Source organism: Chiroxiphia lanceolata, chromosome 16 (assembly GCF_009829145.1).
Source record: "Chiroxiphia lanceolata isolate bChiLan1 chromosome 16, bChiLan1.pri, whole genome shotgun sequence".
In the NCBI taxonomy this organism is placed as follows: domain Eukaryota; kingdom Metazoa; phylum Chordata; class Aves; order Passeriformes; family Pipridae; genus Chiroxiphia; species Chiroxiphia lanceolata.
This window is the reverse complement of record NC_045652.1, coordinates 9,734,478-9,754,662: the sequence shown is the minus strand read 5'-3', so window position 1 is coordinate 9,754,662 and position 20,185 is coordinate 9,734,478. Positions and strand designations below refer to the sequence as shown.

General features: G+C 39.7%; 2 protein-coding genes across 3 annotated transcripts in view; both read right to left on the bottom strand.

Annotated features, from left to right (window-relative positions):
• The window catches only part of LMTK2 (lemur tyrosine kinase 2), a 48,243-nt gene that overhangs the window by 407 nt on the left and 27,651 nt on the right, over window positions 1-20,185 (bottom strand). Inside the window, exons 8-14 of one of the 2 annotated variants that reach the window (XR_004359969.1) lie at window positions 18,130-18,214; window positions 17,363-17,484; window positions 15,748-15,897; window positions 12,580-15,493; window positions 10,913-11,048; window positions 10,281-10,529; window positions 9,045-9,170 (exon numbers count right to left, since the gene is read on the bottom strand). Coding sequence is in view for 1 of the 2 variants with exons in the window: in XM_032704474.1 (XP_032560365.1) it covers window positions 9,142-9,170; window positions 10,281-10,529; window positions 10,913-11,048; window positions 12,580-15,493; window positions 15,748-15,897; window positions 17,363-17,484; window positions 18,130-18,214 (3,685 nt within the window). In the remaining variant the exon portion in view is untranslated. Of the gene's footprint in view, window positions 1-5,172; window positions 9,171-10,280; window positions 10,530-10,912; window positions 11,049-12,579; window positions 15,494-15,747; window positions 15,898-17,362; window positions 17,485-18,129; window positions 18,215-20,185 lie in introns of those variants that run through there. The other variant, XM_032704474.1, reaches the window with a different exon arrangement.
• Window positions 69-5,139, bottom strand: BHLHA15 (basic helix-loop-helix family member a15). Its single transcript, XM_032704479.1, has 4 exons — window positions 4,969-5,139; window positions 3,600-3,750; window positions 1,626-1,699; window positions 69-1,520 (listed from the first exon to the last, which is right to left on the bottom strand). The coding sequence occupies exon 4, from the start codon at window positions 1,482-1,484 to the stop codon at window positions 984-986; it is 501 nt and encodes a 166-aa protein (XP_032560370.1). The 5' UTR covers window positions 1,485-1,520; window positions 1,626-1,699; window positions 3,600-3,750; window positions 4,969-5,139; the 3' UTR covers window positions 69-983.

Below are 20,185 nucleotides of genomic sequence, written 5' to 3'. Positions count from 1 at the left end.
TCAGGGACATAAAACATTTTACTGTAAGAGGGGAAATGGGGTGAGGAGAGGTGAAAAAAAACCCCTCATTTTCCTTTTTGAAGAGTTTCTGCATTTATTGTTTTATAGTACCAGAATCTAATACCAACCCACAAAGAACATGATCGCATCACAGGCTTCATTAGCAAATAATTTAAATTGGCTAAATCATGTCTAACTTAAGACTATGCTAAAGCATTTTTATCATTATTTTGGCAAAAATAAGTAATTTGTCCCTTATTTATTATTTGCATTGCAATTATACCCAGACACCAACTAAAGGATGGTCTGGAAACACAGACCAGAACTGCCCTTACTCTAGAGAGCTTATAGTCTAAGAAAGCTTTGCAGATGTTTACATCAACAAGTATTTTAGAAGTTCTTATGCTTTGCAAGGTTCAAAATTATCAGAGCAGATCCATAAAAGATAAATATTAAGATAAATATTCAGATTTAGTGACTGATTTCCCATCCAGTCACTTCAGTCATCAATTTTATTTTCCTCTGTGGCCTGGGAGATCACAACAGGCACTGCAAGGCTGGGGAACAGAGCTACAGCCACAATTCTCCAAGCTCCAAAGAACTCAGGTGACACAGACCTTAAAAGCTCAACTCACAACCTTCCCAAGGAGGGTAACTTTCAAAAGTTACTAAAGCCTTATATTCAAGTCAACTTCAGTGTTACAGGATCGGTTTCCAAGCTCTGGCAAACCAAACAAATACATTCATTATGCTCTGAAAAATTCTTATAGTTTAAGGTAGTTTTTTAATGTGCCATATAAACTATAGCCATGAGTGTTGCCTGTTTGTCTTTTAAAAAAAAAAAAAAAAAAAAAAAAAGAGGGGAGAGCTGGAGGCAAAAACAGTCTCTTAAAAGCTCCAATTACTGACATGTATTATGATGTAAGAAGGAAAAATAATGATGGCAGCAGCTAACTGTGGGTGTTCTGGCTGAAGCTATGAATCTACATGGCACATTTCTGCAGATGTTCCTCATGGTCATCCTCCCCATGCTGCTGTTGATAATGTTGGTACAATTTGGACCCCCAGGTTCCCCCCATCCCTTCTGCTGCTGGAAAGTGTCCATTGGACATATTGAGTATAATGGAGGTCAAGGACTTAATGTAGTTTTTGGCCAGTGTGAGAGTCTCTATTTTGGACAGTTTGTTCTCAGCCCTCACGTGAGGGATCACCTCCCGCAGGGCCTGGAAGGCGTTGTTGAGCTTGTGCATTCTCTGTCTCTCCCTCTCGTTGCTTTCCAGCCTCCTCAGATGCCTGTCCTTGGCGCTCCAAGGGCGCTTGGCTCTGGCTGCAGCGATCTTGCTGCTCTCCTTGTTTCCCCCATTCCTCCTTTCTCTGCGCCGCAAACATTTCGCCAGTTCTTTTTTTCTCATTGCTGACTCCTCGGAAAATGCTTCTTTGTCAACAGTTTGCCTTTGCTTCTTTCCTTTGGCTTTAGTCTTCATGATTTGCTGGATGTGCTGGTATTAAGCACCACTGTGCTGTAAAAACATGCCACCGATATCGTTGGCTGTTGTACAGTTCCCTCCTGAACCAATGATCCGGTGCAGGTTGGTTTGATGTGTTTGTTTACTTGGTTCACTCACTGGAAAACCGTCACTGGCTCTCAATTTAAGTGACGTTCGTTTTAGAAGCTGTGAATGTTGTTACTCAAGATGACCTGTGCAGATGAACAGAGGAGAAAATCCTTTTGTAGAGAACAGATTCTCCTTCAGCTTGCGGGAAGAAGTTACAGAGGGAGCAGAGGACAAGTGAATGGAACCACAGAAACAAAGATGCAGTGAATCACTTATTGGTGAAAAAGATGCTTCTGCTTGCTTAGAAGTAGGTCTCAAACCAGAGAGATTTCTCTGTACATAAGAGAAAATGGTCTCCAAGCTAATCCAGTTTTCCTGTAGAAAACTGAACTACAACTCAAAACTCATGTAGAGTACAATGGTCAATTAGATTTGATAATTGCTTCAATTTTTTTATCTCATACACGCCTGTTGTGTTGCAGCTTATTACCCCACACTATAATAAAACCATACACGGCTTCACTCTACCTGTGGGGGGGGGTATTAGACAGAACCCTCAGGTTCTTACTCAGAGTAATTCTCCTTGAACTCCTGGCAATTGCTTTGTATAGGAACAGGTTCCCACTACGTGTTTGAGCAATCCACTAGAGGGACACAGGGCGCACTCACTTCCTGGAGAAGCTCAGTCAGCCACGTGTTTTCAGCTGCAGTATTTCTGCATTTTGGGCTAGTCCCCCCCAAAAAAAAAAAAAAAACAAGCACTTCCCTCTTCCAACAATAATTGCAGTTGCTGCCCCAGATAAACAGCAGCAGGGCAGGTTATTTCCCAGGTTATCCAAAAAGACACAGCAACGCTCCTTCCCTCACGTTAGCAGGGCAGATGACAGCATTGATATTTTACCCCATCTCAGCCCAGATTCTGTGCCCACACTACATCTGAAGACAACAGCCTTACAGCAACCCTGCCTCTAACACCAACCATTAGAGTTACTGAGAGACATTCTCAGAATGTTCCTTCTGTGCTCTTACACTTGATGTAGTTGGAGAAAGGTTTGGTCTAAACAAAATATATTTTTATACCAGTACTATTACATAGGAGCAGCTTGAGAGTTGGTGAGCCAGTAAAAATAAATGAAAGAAGAAGCAAAACCTTGCCCCAGGTGTGTGACTGCCCCAGCACAGGACATCACCCTCAGCTGGAGCAGGTGGTGGCAGTTCCCGGGTGTGCTGTGGTAAACACCACTTCTCTTGTTTCTCGTTTCTCTAGAGCCAAGTTCAGCTGCTGGGCAGGCAGGGACTCAGTTCTCTGCCTGGGAGGGCACCCTGGCCATCCCCAGGTTCTGTACTACCAGGGAGGCAGTTTTAGCAAACATGACAGGAACTCACAAAGCAGCTGGGTGAGGGTGGCACCCAGGTGATGAATGCTGAGAGAAAGACAGCACCAAGCACCTCAGCTGTGGGAGCCTAAAAGAAATGCTGGAGACACAGGGGTATCTTCAGCAGGAAAACAGCATAAAAGGCAAGCACAGGGTTTGTTCTGGACTGTTTGTGTAATCAGCAGAGAAGGCCCGACTGCAGAACAGCACAAAGTACCACTGGGGAGAGCTGCTGCTTGGAAGGAAAACAGCCCATAGGACTTGGTGAAGAAGAGATTTATGGAGGCAGCCAGCGGAGAAAGCTTGAAGAAAATCCAAGAGAAAGGAAGCTTCAGCAAACTGTGGGAGCAAAGTAATCTTTAAAACTGCAGAGTGGGCAAAAGCAGTTGGGATATGATGGGATAAGAAGGTGCCTAGCTGGCTGAGGTCTGCTTTCAGACTGCTGCATGTTGCTGTAACCCTGAGAAGAGATCCTACAGAGCCATAGGAGCTGCTGGGACCCCCCGGGGAGGTGGTACAAGTGTGCAAGGAGGAAACAGATTGAGAAGGAGTTCAGAGCCAACACACTGGGGTGGTCAAGAGAAACCAAAGAGAGAGAGCAGCCAAATACCAATACATTTTCCACCCTCTGCAGCCACCTACCAGGACTGGTGTCCCTGTGACTTACCACTGCACCAGCTGCAGAGAACGTTCTTAAGGCCCACAGGGCAACATAGCAGAGACCCGCGGGGAGCCAGGAGCAGCAGGAGGCTCTGCGGGGGCAACAGGGAGGGAAGGCTGCGGGTCCTCTAGCCAAGCCAGGGTCTGTCAGCAGGAGCCTGCGAGGGAAGCAGGACCTGCCTGTCGCTGAGGGGGCCGCAGGGGCGGCGGGGCTGCGCTGACACAGCCCCGGAGGCCCGAGCCCCGCAGGCTGAGGTCACCGCAGGTGCCGGCCGGGCCGCCCGACACGTCGCTTTAGCAGCGGGGGCGGGCCCGGCGCAGGCGGGCGGGAGCTGCGGTCCCACCGCGGGGAGGCACCGGGCAGGGACACCCGGCACGCCGACACCCCCTCACCACAGCCGGGGGCCGTGCATGGACACAGCGGCCGGCACAAGGCTCCCTGCCGGGTCCGGGATGGTCACAGGGCTCCCGGGGGCACATGGCAGGGGGAGCAGCACTGCAGCAGCGCGGGTGTCACTGATGGGCACTGAGCCGGGCACTGAGCCGGGCACTGAGCCGGGCACTGAGCCGGGCACTGAGCCGGGCACTGCCACCACAGGACGGGGCAGTCCAGTGCCTCCTTCAGCGGGTGGAGGAGGCCAAGGGCTGTGTCAGCTCTGTTCTGCCAAGGGCTGAGCAAGTTCTCAGTCCCCGTGTGACACCAGCCCACAGACAGTACTGCCATCCCCTGCAGGGAGCTGCTGCTGATAAAGATTGCAAGTTCTCAAATTCTTTGATAATAGGTTCTATATAGGATGACCAATTTAGTGTCATGGGATCTTATACATCTGCTCTATTAATGATGGCTGCCTTGGCCAAGTTTCAGCGCAGTAGTTATATTTTACCTAACGAAGTTGTTATCTTGCTATCAGTTTCTCATTCCCAGCTCTCAGCAGCTGCCAGGACTCATCGGCTGTGATGTGATGTGGGGGCTTCCCCCACAGCCTCCACTAACCCCTGACTGCTGCCAGTGCCATCCCAAACTGAAGGAATAACAGGGAAAACCAGCACTCTCCTCCTGCTCACCACGTGCTCAGGTTGAAACAGTCTCAATCTCATGTGAAAGAAGCTCCCAATATACACAAGGACTACATTTACCTCTTTGGTCCATTCAGCACATGCACTTGGATTGAAAGAAATCAAGAAAATCTTCTAGAAAGAAATTAAATGAATACTGAGAAAACATCATTAACCTGTTTTCTGAAGAGTACTTATAAATTTTGAAGTCTGCATTCTTCTTACTGATACTTAAGTCTATGATTAAAACCAATATTCAGTGTTCAGAACTACAGTTTGTATTTCAATTATTGCTGCTCTACTTACTGTACACACGTTACCTGAAGTTCTCATAAGGATGATATTGGAAGAAATTAAGGGTAACTACACTATTTAGTGTAGACTCATCTGCTGGGACTGTGGCTTTGAACTTCTGGTACTTTCTCAACCTCCAGACCCTAATAAATATATCTTACACTGGAACTACACTGTGGACCTGATCCATTGCTGCCATCTGTTTAAAAATGAACAAACAGACAAAGAGATTATAAATATATAACTGTATTTTATTTTTAATATTAAATATTTTTAAATTACAAGCAGTTTCTTGAATCACACTATGCATGATAATCAATATACAGTAGAAATTACAATTTAAAAATGTACACAATTTAAAGACATTTTGACCTGAAATTTCATTAACTATGATATATTGCCATAAACCTCATACCTGTATTAAATTACAATAGGAAAACCTCATACCTATGATTTTGTTACATAGTTTCTCATTTACAAATAGAATTAAACATTATATATACACACACATCAGTACCATTTATCATTTAAGTTACACCTACATCTGTGCAAGTTCAAACAATTTCATAAACAAAATTAACTGTAAGTCATATTCAAGTTTCTGAAAAACAGGCTGCTGGTATTACAAATACTTATTTTCAATAAGTTTATATGATGCTTGACTCTCCTCTAGATTTCTTCCTGTTTTGTACCAAAACTTTTAACATACAAGGATATTTCTGTATGACTTAAAGCTGAAGTAATTTTGTACACTCCATTCTTATTTAAGGCTATTTCTTATAAGGCTAAATTACTTGGATTCCACCTTTCAGCAACTCCAACACAAAGAGCCATGTCACTGACACCTGACAATGCTGACATTTTAGGATAGTGCTTAATTGTAAAAAAAAAAAAAAGGTCTCTCTACCAACCAGCCTCCTTATGAAAGAGATTGAGTACTACATAAAAATCTGCTAAAAATACTGATAAAAAGAATGAGGCTTAAATGGCTTTCATTAGTGCATCAACAAGGATATGAAAAAAAAAAGTTAAATCCGCTCATTTCATGAAAATGGCAATTTCCATAAATGCAGTTATACACAATGGATCTGCAGCTGGGGGATTTGGGAGAGTACAGGTGTTCCCATTGAAACTGGACACTCTTCTCGCTCTCTCGGCTTCTTACTACAGATCCCAAGTTTTAAACTTCTTTAGGTGGGAAAAATCAGATCTTTTAAATACCTTTAGTAGCCAAATTGAGACAATGCCTTCATTATTCAAACAATCCAGGTATTCTACTAGAGAAGGAATTAAACTGTAACCAGTCCTCATAATAAACCATTGAAAATAGATACATGTACCTCTCAAAGAGAGACCAGGCTTAAGTAGCTAGTGCAAGAAATTACCTGTAGTGAATGGTTTGTAACAAATCCCCTCATTATAATGTAACACATTGGAATTACTGATTCATCTTCATTGTGCCACTTGACTGCCAGGCAGATATTGAAGTATTGCTAGTAGTTGATCAGATCTTTAAGTATATTTTTCCCCCAAAAGACCATCTATATTATTGCAATCCAGCCTACTGGATTACTGAAATTAAAATCCTTGTTTAAGTGAGGTGAGTCAACTTTAAATATTTCTTTCTCTTCATTGTACAGCTAAAAAGGACATTACCTTGCTTAATATAATACGCATCTAATTTTGGAAAAAATGCTCCTTTGGCAATTCATTAGCAATGAGTCCATGTGGACAAAGGAGTAAACTTTCACTTCCTGTGTAAGATTTTCTTTAAACTCAGGTAAAGAACAAAAATCTTGGATTCCCATCAAGCAAAGAAAATTCTTGATGTGCAAGATAAACATCTGGTTCTCCAGACTTATAAGAAACAAAATGAACCACCAAATTATAACATTCTGCAGTATATACTTTTACTTAACTCTGGATTAATTTTGTAAAGCAAATGATTCAAAATTAAGGCTGAACTCCAGGTCTGACAGGCTTCTCACCACACAAGGCAGACAAGCCCACACGTTCTTTGCAGACTATTGTGGAGTTTCATTCTTACTATGGTGAGAATTGCAGAAGACAGATGAAATGCCCTAAATCTAGCTGTATCAAGGAGTTTAATTTGGAATTACGGAATTTCTAAGCAATAATTTGTGCACAAAGTCTATTACCAATATTTTTAAATATTTGGAGTAGTGCACAGCTTCCTTAAACCCTCTACAGTTATATACTGTAAGCCTGTATTAAGAACTACTTGACTTTGCCTTTTAAATCATGTTCTGGGAAAAGTCCATGGGAAAATTCAGTTCCTCACTTCATACTGAAGAACAGTTCTGACTAACCCCAAACCTGAGTGCCTCATCAGAAAAAGATATCTCAACAATTCATTGGCAACTTCAAATAACATAATAACTACATCGTTCCCTTTTGATCAGTATGGAAGCCATTCTGGTTAAGGGCTAAACAACGCTGGAAAAAAAAAAATTGACATATTCCTGTCATTTTAAAACATACTTAAAAATCAAAATTAATATAGAGGTATACAAAAAAAATTACACATCTGAAAATATCTAGTTTTCCCATCTTCATCTGATGAAAATTCTCTGGTGACAGGATCTGGACACAGAGCATTTGGACCACCATTAGCTCAAGCCCTGCCAAAACCGCCACTAAAATACGAAGTACTGCATATTTCAGTACATTTGTATTGTAGTGTCCTAAAACACAAACCCAGGTAAACTGTTCCTATCAGTGTTTCCTACAGATCCACAGCTGCATAAGGCATTCCAAGAGGTCAGGGATTTGTTTCTCAGCTGAACTCACTTTGGAGTAATAATTAAGGATAACTTTTTTCCAAGCAGTTGGAAGGGCTGAAGCAGCCAGATGCATGGGAGAGGGGGAAGGTTAAACTCCCCCAGTGTCTTCCCTTCCCTACAGACTTCAGAGCAAACTTACAGGATGGCACCCTTTGCTCAGGATGCATTTCCAGGTGTACCATGCAGCCCTGCAGACATCTTAAAGTGGGTCTGGCCTTACCAAGGGTGCAAAACTGGGCATTAACTGTTAATCCAAACCTTCACTGTCATCACATCACCGAGAGGTAGATTTACCACAGGCCTCTGAACAGAGCCCCGTCTGCCATCGGCAGAAGAGCTTCAAAATTCACAGAATGTACAACTGAAGGGCCAAAGTGTACTCAAAGCCAGGCTACTGAAATTAGTCTTTTTATAAGATTCATAAATTCCACAGTTTTGTACAGCCAATTTTTCCTCTTCTTTCCCCAAGGCAGAAATTGCAGTAAAAACTGGAAGGCCCTTAATTGTGATATAGTCAGATGCTATTACAGTTTGAGCAGTCAGTAGGATCATATGTAGGAATTAAGAGACATTCTCTCTTTCATCTAAAAATTCCAGAGTATATCATATATTCTTTTCCAGTTTCCTATAAAACATGAACACTAACAACCATTCTATAATCATTATCATTTAGAAATGGTACTGAATATAAGATTTCAGCAAGTCTAACATAATACTCAGAAGTTATGTACGTTTTACAAGTACCGTGCATAGCAAAGGCTACAAAAAGGACAAATTAAACTGGATAACTGGGCCAATTCAACTTGTCTTATTTTCCTTGAAAGATTTAAGATTTTGATTCTGTACATCATCAGGAAATAAAGGAAGAATAATCCATAGTGCAATTGTAATAAGCAAAGTAATATGTAGTGATATCTTTTTGAATAAATATGGCTCACTACTGATCAACTATCATTCATACAGTTCCATCAACACAGCCACCTGTTGCACAGGACAGTTATACACAATTCTACAACAGGTGTAGGTTCAAATAGATAATGAACTACATGGAAAAATATAAAAAGAATATTATACAATCTCATACATAAACCAGACTGTAGTGTAATTGCTTTACTTGTTTAAGTTAATCTGAAAAATACTTCAAGTACTTGAAAACAGCGGCAGAATCGTCTGTCAATGAAAAGCAAAATTGCACTGATTTAAAAATACATTACAAAGTTAAATACACATTCAAATTAATGTCCTGATTTAACATTGCTTTCAGTGTTTACTTTCGTTTCTCAGTACTTCTTGATTACCTGTGTTACTCCAGGAGGATCCAGAGTTTACATAAAGAAGTCTCAGACACAAAGTCTGTGTGTTTTATGTATGTAGTCCGAGGAAGTTTAAATTAATTTAGTCTTTTTCTCCATCTTCACTGCTTCCTATTAATAGAGGAAAGGTCATAAGGTACAGTGAGATTCTTCTGCACAACCCTCAGTTCTTTGTAAAGCTCTTCCTAGAACTTGGCATTGATTTGGTTAATCTTTCCCTACAGCTTTCAACTACTGTAAACATTTGGTACATTTATTCATAGACATCTGCTTCAATCACACAGTTCAATGTCACTTCCCAGGACACATAAGGCAACGCAGGATGTCCAAAACAATCTCTCTTATCTCTAAGTTACTAAGCAGCAAACATTATCTAATCAATAAGCACAATACAGGAACAATACAACTCTCTTTAACACTGATTACACATTTATAGCCATTGCCCATTAGCAAGGCTCTGCAATCAGTAACATTTATTTTTAATAATGCAACGTGTTACCAAGATTAATAATATGCCAAACTGATTCAAGTCTCCTTATTTTTGCTTCTCTTAGTCCTCAAAAACGTATCAAAGCTTAAATAAGCTTTTTGTTACAGACAAGGCTTGTTAATAAATATACTGCTGGTACTCAATATTGCTCTGAACAGATTGTTTGGCTCTCCTAACAGAAACGATCCTACTCACAGCTCCTGAAAAAATGCTGCAATTCTTGAGAAAATGTCAAGAATGCACTGTCTAAAAAGCAATACGAAAAGAAACTAAACTGTAAAATAAGCTCACACAATAATGGCAGAAACATTACGTTCCTGGCATCCTCACCTGTGCAATGAAAACACAATTGTGACTTAGGACATTGCAATAATGAGAATTACTAAGTGCTACAGTGTGGCAGATGTAACAGCAGTGCTTAACGACTGCAGAGGTTTCATTTATATAAATACAGCATTAGGGTTTTTACCAGAAAAATTCAGAGCTTGTCCTGTAAGTGTTCCATAGACTGTTCAAGCACAAGTTTATAGTAACTTGGATGCAAACAATCTCTATGGAAAGCTATGTCTTAACTGAAACACAAGACCAGACATTACCTTTATAGTGCTAAAAATGCATTTATAAATTAAGCATTTAAAATAGAACAAGATTTGTTGTACCTATGATTTGTATCTTTGCATAACATTTTTAACTTGTATCTCTAAAATAATTTTTACAACTAAATCACTTACCTCCTTGCTCTATATCTGAATCTGTAAGATGGGTAAGAGAAAAGCTTGCCATGTTTGCAGGAGAGATAGAGAATCTGGAATAAGGGGATGAATGTGACCAGTTCTGATCAAGAGTCCTGGAAGGTGGAGGTGGAGAGAAGTACTTTGATGGCTGAAGGGGTGATTTAGAACCAATAAGACTATTAGCTGCCTTGGATATAAAGGATGGCTCTGGAGAGGAGAAGTCATCATCCCACTCAAAACCCCCACCTTGACGGGAAAAAAAAAAAAGCAAAAAGCATCATTACATTTCTGTAATGGAAGGTCACACACAGCTTTACAAGTAAGCCCCTGGAACACTGCATTAACCCCAAACAAAACCTGTACCCTGGGCTAGAGATTTGTCACCCACAGTTTAGTTTCCTCTCAGGATACCCTGGACACATCAATATATAAACAACCAGTATCACATTTTGCTCCTCAGGAACATGGGAATCTGATCCCAACTGCAGTGTGTGCTTAGGAGGTAAAACTAAAGTGGTACCAACGTGGTACAGTGAATTTACAAATCACATTTAATTTAAATGACATTTCATAAAGCACTGTGCGTAAAACAGCCTCAGTCCCTGCTGTGTGTAAATATATTCAAGTACCTTCTTCATCTGTTGAGCTTTCTGAATTTGCAAATCTGTTTAAGTAGCCAAGACTGGAGGATGGGACAGGAGAGCTGCCAGCGCCTTCCCCGTTCACGTCCACCCCACGGCTTCCCAGCTCCTTGGTGGGGGTTTCCTGAGGCAAACAAAGGCACTGCTGTAACTCTTTTTCCACACAACGTGTCCCTGCACCACAAATACACTGCCCCACATTGCCATCAGGTTGAACATGGAAGTAAAAGGCCTGTGAACTGTTCCTACTACACAACAAACCTCTGAGGTATAGATTAAGTACATGTAAGTACTTCTAGTTCCAATGAAAGTTGTATCACATCTGTGCTAACACACATGCAGGAAATCACTATTTAAATATTATTTATTATATAAAAAGGTTTCATATTTCTAGGAGCAAAGCTAAAATATCTTCCAATTGAAAAGAGTTTCCTTATCAGCCTAACATAGGTAGGGGGTTTTTTTCCTCTTTAATAAAGCCTTATCCCCTCTCCCAACATTTTATTTTTCTTTTTAATCCCTTAATCAAGCTTTAGGATAAAGAGACAGACTTTGTACAGCTGGTGTTGGAAGTAGCCAACATTTTATCAGTTACTGGAATAACAAGTAAAGAGTTCAACAGCTAAGAGCAGTTTCAATATAGCTAATTTTTTTCCTTCCCCTCTGACAAAAGGATTACTATTCTACAGGCTACCTAAACACAAATATATCACCTATGTTTCCTATTCCAAAACACAGTTAACTCCAATATTTATGTACGTCATCATACGCAACATTTCCAAAGCTTGACAATGTGACTGTTCTTTTAAACTCACTGGACTAGTTCAGTTGCCATAATGTTAAAATACAATCCCCTCTGTATCCAGTTACAGAAGTTAAAAATTGATAAAGCAAATAGGGAAACAAAGGTAACCTTGAATTTTATAAGCAGATCAGTATTTCACTGAACATGAATCACACTGGATTAATAAAAATTACCATTACCATCTAAATGCTGTTCTCATCTTCGCTCATGATTTTAGGTAAATTTGCCTTAATGCTCAGTAACACAACATTCAGAGTCAGGTTTCAGTTTGGGGTTTTTTTGTTTGATTAATTGTTGGCTTTTTTCCCTTTCTTCCTTTCTTTTATAAAGGCATCTGAACTTTAAGTCCTCAAACACATTAAACAGATAAGCTGCTTCTATAAAGTTGCAATAATATTCTGTCAAAATAAATTGATCAGATCTGGTCCATAGTGATGCTGTCTCACATATTCAAATTAAATACAGCTTACAAACATCACAAGAACATCACTAAAAAACATGTTTCATCAGCACATGCAGTCAAGGGTCCAACAGCAACATAGATTCAGGACTTGGCAACCAATCCTGCCCAAAGCAAAACCCTCCTTCACTTTAAATTAGTGCTGCTATTCCACCAGCAACATAAAACTGCACCTAGCCAAGCAAAAAAGTTCTTTTTTCTTTCTTATATATTCTTTATATATAAAAATAACCCACATCACAAACAAGCTCTAACCCTGCCAAAACAAGAAAGGTAATGTTGTAACAAGGTTTTGCCAAATATTAAGCTATTTATTCTACTACTACTTGTTTAACACACACACAAAAAAAGCAAACCAACAAAAACTTCGGTCAGTAATTAAAAAATTACCTGATCAAACAAATAGACTGTCACATCATCAAAGAACGTTACAGCCTTTTTCTCATCTTTCCAAAGCTCGTGTTGCCTTTCATTCAGAGGTTTTGGAAGTTTCAACAAGCTTCTCAAATGCTTTCCATCATCCTTGTCTGTAACTATCTCAGGTACTTGATAAACAGTTTCATCTTCACTGTCAGAACTCAGACTGTGCATATGAAAAGTCCTCATGTCATCCTCAGAATCACTGTTTTCATCTTCCTCATCTGCATCATCACCATCTTCTAAATCAAGCATTCCAGAAACACTGAGTTTCCCAAGGTATTTTCCTTCAATATCTGGCTCTTTCAGTTTTTGTCCTTCCATGTGATAGAAGGACTTCTCACTGTTACTCACATCTAAAGGACCGTGCATGTTGTGCACAGACTTTAAGTCTCTGTGTGAAAGAAGTTCTGAAGTGTTAGTGCCAACACAAGAGACGCTTTTATGGGAAGACTCCGACAGTTTTATTTCATCCCTTAGGTTACCTTCCATCTCTATTCCCAGGGAAGTCAGAGTTGCCTCAGCCCACTCATCAGGACACCCCTGCATCCCTACATCCATCTCCTGGATCTCTAAATTGTGGTTTAGTTCTAGTGTTGTGTTTTGATTATCATCCTCCTGGTAATTCCTCACATCACAGATTTGCTGGCTCTCCTCAAACCCATAAGCCTCTTCTGTATGATTCTCCCCTCTGTTGGAAGAAACAACACACACAGTCTCTCTTGACAGATTTACAGACTCCTCTTGTTTTTTATCTGGCTCAGAATCATTATCAGAGAAATAGGCAGAGTCTCTATAGGAATTTTGATTTCCACCCAGAAAAACCACTGGGGTTATTTCAAAATTGCTGTTCACTGCATCTAAACAAGCTGCTGCTTCTGAAACAATGATGACTGGGTTAGAGGGTAAAGCACTGACACTGTTCTCACTGACACCACACAGAGCTGTATCCACACTGGAAGCATCCTCAACAGGGATATGGGAAGTCCATTCTGGAGATTCCAGGTTTTCTGTTTCATAGCCACTGTCAGCAGGTTTATCAGGTGGCAAAAGTTTCTGAGGACTTTGAGTCTGTAAAGATTCTAAAACCTCATTTACATCTAAAGAATCCAAAGAATCAGGTGTTTCTAAGGCTTGTTCTATAGTTTGTATAGGAGAAGGACTGTCTTCCAAAAGACTATCCTGACTTGTACAGTCTGAAGCAGCAACAGAAATTAAGGTCACCTCTTCTGGAACATCCTTACAGTTCTCAAAGTGATTTGATGTTTCTTGTATTTCCTCCAATAAACATTCATTTTTTTTTGACATGGGAGAACTATCTTGCAAGTTTCTTTTCCTGTCTTCCTGATCACTACATTTTTCTCCACTAAAAGTTATTTCATCAGACTTGAAAAGCAGTGCCTGTTTAATCTGTGCATCACACTCATCTGTTTCAACAGCAACACCATAATAAGGACCATTTCCAACATTATTATTTTTGGCATTATAGGATAGCTCTTCTTGACAGAGAGTATCAGTGTTACAGGACACAACTTCATTCACTTCTACATTTGAAAGTTTTCCCTCATCCTTCAAAATAGGAAGATTTCCATGTTTATCACACAATTTATTTGCTGCAGGTGGACTGGAAGATGCCTGCACCTCTACAGGAGTCTGAGAATTCAGATCTTTATTCAGTGTCACTGGGTTAAAATTTTCATCTTTCACTGCTTTAAGACTTTCATGTATTAAAGAAAAGACCTGTGCATTTTCAGCCAGCACAGGCTCAGGTTCTACAGATTTTTTATTTGAAGTTTCTAATATACTTTTTAGAACATCATCTGATTTTTGCCCCAGATCACTGCTGGTTTTCTTAGAGAATAACCCTGTTAATAAGTTCTTCTCTTGAAGAAATAAGAAGTTATCAGAAAGTTCTTCTAAAGATATCACATCAGACTGGTTAGAGATATTTTCACATAAGGAAACTGTTTCTTTTTCAGAAGTATGACTAGAATGCTCCTCCTCAGAGCATCCTACTGCCTTTCTATCATCTGTGTTTGAGTTCAAAACAGCTGGTTTAAAGTCTTTAGGAATATCATTTGTTTCAGCAAACCCAAGTATTTTTCTGTTTGTCAGTTCTTCTGATCTGTCAATGTCATTAAATATACTCTGGAAAGGACTTTCTGGGCTACCAGTAGCAGGTAAAAATTCCTCTTTAGGATCTGTATTGTAGTGGAAGAAGTCCCCATCAGTACTAGATTCTTCAACATCAAGATCCCTGAGAACCGTGAAATGAGAACTTTTTTCTTGTACAGCTTCTTGATGATCAACTTCTGTTGTTAACACAACTGACTGGTTATCAAAATTCATGCTGCAGCCACTTCCTTTTTCCTCTAATTGGATATAGTAGTCATTTCCCACAGAAAGCTTGTGTGCATCAAACACAGGTAACACCCCAGGGACAGCAAGTGATGCCTCTTGGCCACTTCCATCCTGTGCTCCCGATCCTTGCTCTGACAGTGACCTCTCAAACACCTCCACTGGATAGAAAATACTTGTGTAGGTCATTGCTTCCTCAGGATTCACGGGACCACATTCATCAAAGTGATCATGTTTAGCTGCCTCCCAGATATACTCAAAGCTGAGTCCATGGCTTGTTTCAGTTACAGTCAGAACTTCCTCCAGCTCATGGCCAAGTCTATCTCCTGTGAAGTGATCCAAGATTGGAAATGCAGAATTACTTGCTTCTCTGTTTGAGGTGTTTGGTTTCAGAGCGTTCCACTGCTGTTCAAAATCGATCTCCGAGTCCCTTTGGCTCTGCATGCGGAGGTAAGTCAAGAGTCTGTGCACTTCTTCTGCCGTCGGTCTCTTCTCTGGAGGCAGCCAACAGAACTGCAGAACTTCATACCTGCACAAATGGAAACACGTTTCAGTAGGTTTCACACTGAAAAGGAATTCATAAAAGTCAGATATCTAACAAGCCTCAGAGTAGCAATACCACTGGTAAGAACTTCCACCTATAGCAAGTCCTTTTACCCTTTTATCCAGGGTTTGCCAGGAGAATGATTCCATGTAGCAATTTCAATACACTTAAGACAGCTGAGTAATTTGAGAAAACTTCTTCAGCAGCTTTAAGAATAAATAAAAACAGTTGAAGTTTACCATCTATCAGAGTAGGGCTGCTCCAGACGTGGCTTGAAGGGTTTGACCTGCTTCTCCTTGATGACATGGGTCAGGACTTCCCTGTCGGAGAAGTCCGAGTAAGGCCGAGCAGCGTTCTCGAAGAGCTCCCACAGCGTCACCCCCAGGGACCTGGGACAGAGCAGCAAGTCACTGTGCATTCTGTTTGAGAACTGATTTAGAGTTGCTTTTCTAAGAAAGTAAGGGCATGCAAAGCCTAACTGGCAAGAAGAAATAAATACGACTGCCCCTTGTCCCTAGATAATTCTAAACTTCAGAACCTGTTACCTTGTTTTATTTGACAGAATGTTAGAAGCCTGAAGAACAAAGTTGCTTGAAGTCAATGACAATGAGGGCAACAAAAGATAAGAGGCCTTAAATGACCCAACCATGGGAAAAAATTTACATATAATAAAAAATAACATTATTATATTATTATGTATTGAAGCAAATTGTTATGTATCTTGTATAGAAGCAAGATGAAAAAGCCTTATGGTAAGTTCAACAGAAGCAAAAGCTTTAATCAGAAACTGCAGTTATGGGTTAAACTGCTAAAAAACTCATCTCTGTTTCAGCTTTCAAAAAATTCCTTGTTTTTAAGCTGCAGTGGTCAAAAGCTGCCTCTCTGCTCAGTGCTGTACATGCACTGTACACAACACTCATCACATTTTCAGTGATTACAGTGATTACACGAGCAATCTTTCTGTGCTCAAAATGCAAAGTAACTTGCTCTGCATGTGTTACAGTACAATAATTTAAATTGGAAGTGGTGTCTGGAATCATCTAGTCCAAACCTATTCTGTATGAAAGGCACTAAAATTCCATTTGGAAACCTTAAGACCCCAGCTGCTCATAGTCCAGATGAACTAACCCAAGGTGAACAGAAGAACTGTTTGCTCACTTGGACGATGGAAGCAAATCAGTATTTACATAATTTCTATCTATCCCACTTGCATTCTGCAACCCTACCTTTAAATCAGCAAACAAAGCCTAGTTTTTAATTAGTGTTTTCAGAAATGTTAGCCTAATCCACAATTTCCATCATCCAAATTTCTTGGGGCTTGAGAACTGAAGTAGAACTTGGCAATTTCAAAAACGTTCCTCTTCAAGAGCTTCCCCAGCCATTGTCTATCAGCTCTTTGGAGCAGAGACAAACAGTTAATTGCTGCCCTCAAATGCTGCAGCAAGAACACAGCATTTTAATTAAGATGCCACTGTTCTACCAATGGAACTTAAATCAGGGTCTAGTGGGATCAACTTTTCATGTCATCCCCAGCTCCTCATTATTGGAAACACCACTTACCATCTCTTTCCTTTAAAAACATTTGAGGGCACTTGGCAAACACACACTAACGATTTTTATCAGCAAAAACACCTATTTTTCTGCTAAACATTTTTGCTTACTCCAACTATTCTCTCAACAGATTTCTAAGCATCTTTCCAAAGCAAGACATAGTTTCAGGTTTACAGAGATTATCCTACTGTACATCTGATGAAATAAGAAAGGACAATTTAAGTATTATTTACTCCTTCATTGGATATTTGAAAATCTGTTCACAAATCTCTCATTGAAGTAATTTTAAGGTCTTCTACATACCATATGTTACTGTATTTATTTTGCTCTGCTGATAACAGTCTGTCTTGAAAACTTGTTACTAATTCAGGTGCAGTCCATCGGAGAGGAACAAGTTTCTTCTCATCTGTCTCAATATAATCTTCCTAAATTATTGATTAAAAAAAGAAAATAAAACAAAAAAAAGAGACTGAACAAACATTGGATCGACTTCCAAACATTGACAGTTCTTTCCTTAATATGGTCTTATGTGATGCCTATGTAAAATAATCATAATTAAAAAAAAATTCCTATTTTCCCCAACTAGCAGAGAATAAAGCAATGGAGGAAAGGCATTTACTGGTCACTGCATAGCAGAAAACCTGACTGCCAATTTCTTATTTAAGGATTAGTACTCACAAAACGTTTTAATTAATGTCTTGAATTTTTCCACTTTCTTGATATATTTAAATATTGTTAAAATTTTCATTAACAAATTTGAATTTTTCTTTCAATTGTTTCCTTAAAATTCATTAAAATTAATTTGTTCATATTTCAGGACTACTATAAATAGGACCTAAAAAGGTAGATTTACAAGAAGCTTCTTCCTACAAGCACAAATTCCACTCATCCCTAGAAAGTTCATTTATTCTGGTGCATCGACTTGCCACAGTTATTTGTCAGTTGTACTTTGAAAGTTCATTATTCCAATAAAGGACAATCTAGTATCATTTTATAACTTTAAAGAATGCTTGTTTTAACTTTAGGCCCCAGTTCCTTAAAAACAGTGGTGCACAACTACATTAACTTACCTTATACCTACTGAATCCTATCCCGTAATCTCCCACTTTGACATTTAAATCGGATGTCAGGAAGCAATTCCGTAAGGCCAAGTCACTGAAAATGCAAACAAATGACAGTGAGACAAACCTACAAGTGTTCCATGCAAATTGAGACAATGAGTTTAACAGAAGTGACACCTCCTGGAAGAGTCAGGCCAGAGCTTAAAGTATCAAATGAAAAGCCAAGAAAGTTATTTAAAAAAATAATTAAGAAATCAAGGATCTATTCACAGTTATAGGTCACAGTCATAGGCAGCAGGAACTAATTGGTAACACAAACAGTGCCAAGGATTCAGCATCCACTCTGGATACACTTCAACAATCCCACGTGCATGAGCTGCAGGGCAATCCCACAAACCTAAATCCTCCTGAAGGCTGAAGCAGAAGGGTGTGCTCCTGGAGCTGCCCTCCTGATTGTCTTTGGAGGACACTAAACCAGCCCATGCTCTCCCAAAACCAGCTCATACACAATGCAAACACAGGCACAGTAACTGGGGAGAGCAATTTCAAAAGCACCATTTTGATCCAAACTAAACCTCAAGACAGTCTTCCTGTTGCTTACAGTTTTATCAATTTTGTACAAGCTAAAAACTGATCCCATATCTCCCTGGAATACTGCAGACACTGCAGTGTGTACAAACACTGATCACTTCCAGAAAAAACAAACACTGCTGGGGTTTCTCCTGACATTGGACTTATTGGACATTTGTCTGTGGCCAAAAGGATATGATTTCCCTTGGGCACTCCCACTGTTTCAAAAGAAAATCAGTTTATAGACACACAGTCAAGCAGAATATGTGTTCTGGAACCTCAAGAAAATTAAACACAGTGACAAGGTAATCACATTTAAAGATTTTATACAAAAAGCTCAAACTATTATGCTGTCCTGTATAAAAAAGTTCAAACTGTAGTCGTTTCCTTAGAGCAGTGGCATTTATTTTTAAGCATTCAAAGCACACACAGAATTTATGTGCAGTTATTTCATTCTACTAATAATCCTATCCTGGAGATTACTGAGGCTGTTCACACACCACAGAGGTGTCGTCCCTCTTCACACCTATCCTTGCATGTCTTGAATTTAATTACCTTAAGGAAAGTCTATCAACAATTCAGACTGGGTTTAAATACTTTACAATATAATACCAAGCAATTAGTAATATCTTACACCTATAGTTAAGTTCCTCTAAGTAACAAACCCATACCTTACACATGAGCCAGAACTACAGACAGTCTTTGAAAAAGATCAACAGAAAAAGTAACATATTTCATAGAAGTCCTTTAATAAACAAATCAAAAAGCTCTTGAACAGACACAGAAGTTGCTTCCAGTTTCCACCATAAACCAGACCACAGGTATTCCTGAGCCAGCAGTGCTGCTGCAATAATACCAAGAAGCTGTTTTAGGAAACCCATCGTGCAAACGCAGAAATTTATGCAAGTTTAATGAAGCTGGAACTGTGGCTGTGACAGCAAAGAGCTCAGCAGACTAATTGCTCAAATATTTCACTTCTCAGTTTCACAGAAGGGGACCAGGCAATTAAGTGCCCTGGAACAGCTCTACCTTTGCTTCTGTGTGGATTAAAAAAGTCTCTGAAGTACAAAGAGCCTTAAAACCACACAGTTTTCCTGTTTCAAAGAAAGATGATGTTTTCCTTTCTAGAATCATTGAACTACACAGGTTAGAAACACATTTGTGACCTTCAAATATTCCCCAGAGCTTGCCAACTTGTTTTATACTATTTAAATAAATATCCTGTAAGAGAAAAATTTTTGGCTGCTTGAATTTACCACTAACAACAAAATCACTGATGCTGGAGATTTACCACTTACTCTGACAGCATCAGGATAGTGTTGCTAGAAGTAAACATTTACAGTGAGAATCTTGCAGATCCACAGAATAATTATTTACCCAGTTTATCTGTATTTCACTGAAAATGTGCTGTTAAATTTAACACCTACAGAGCCATGCTGCTGAAGACAAGAAACTGCCCCTTCAGTTAGACAGGTACAACTGGAATTACCTTCAA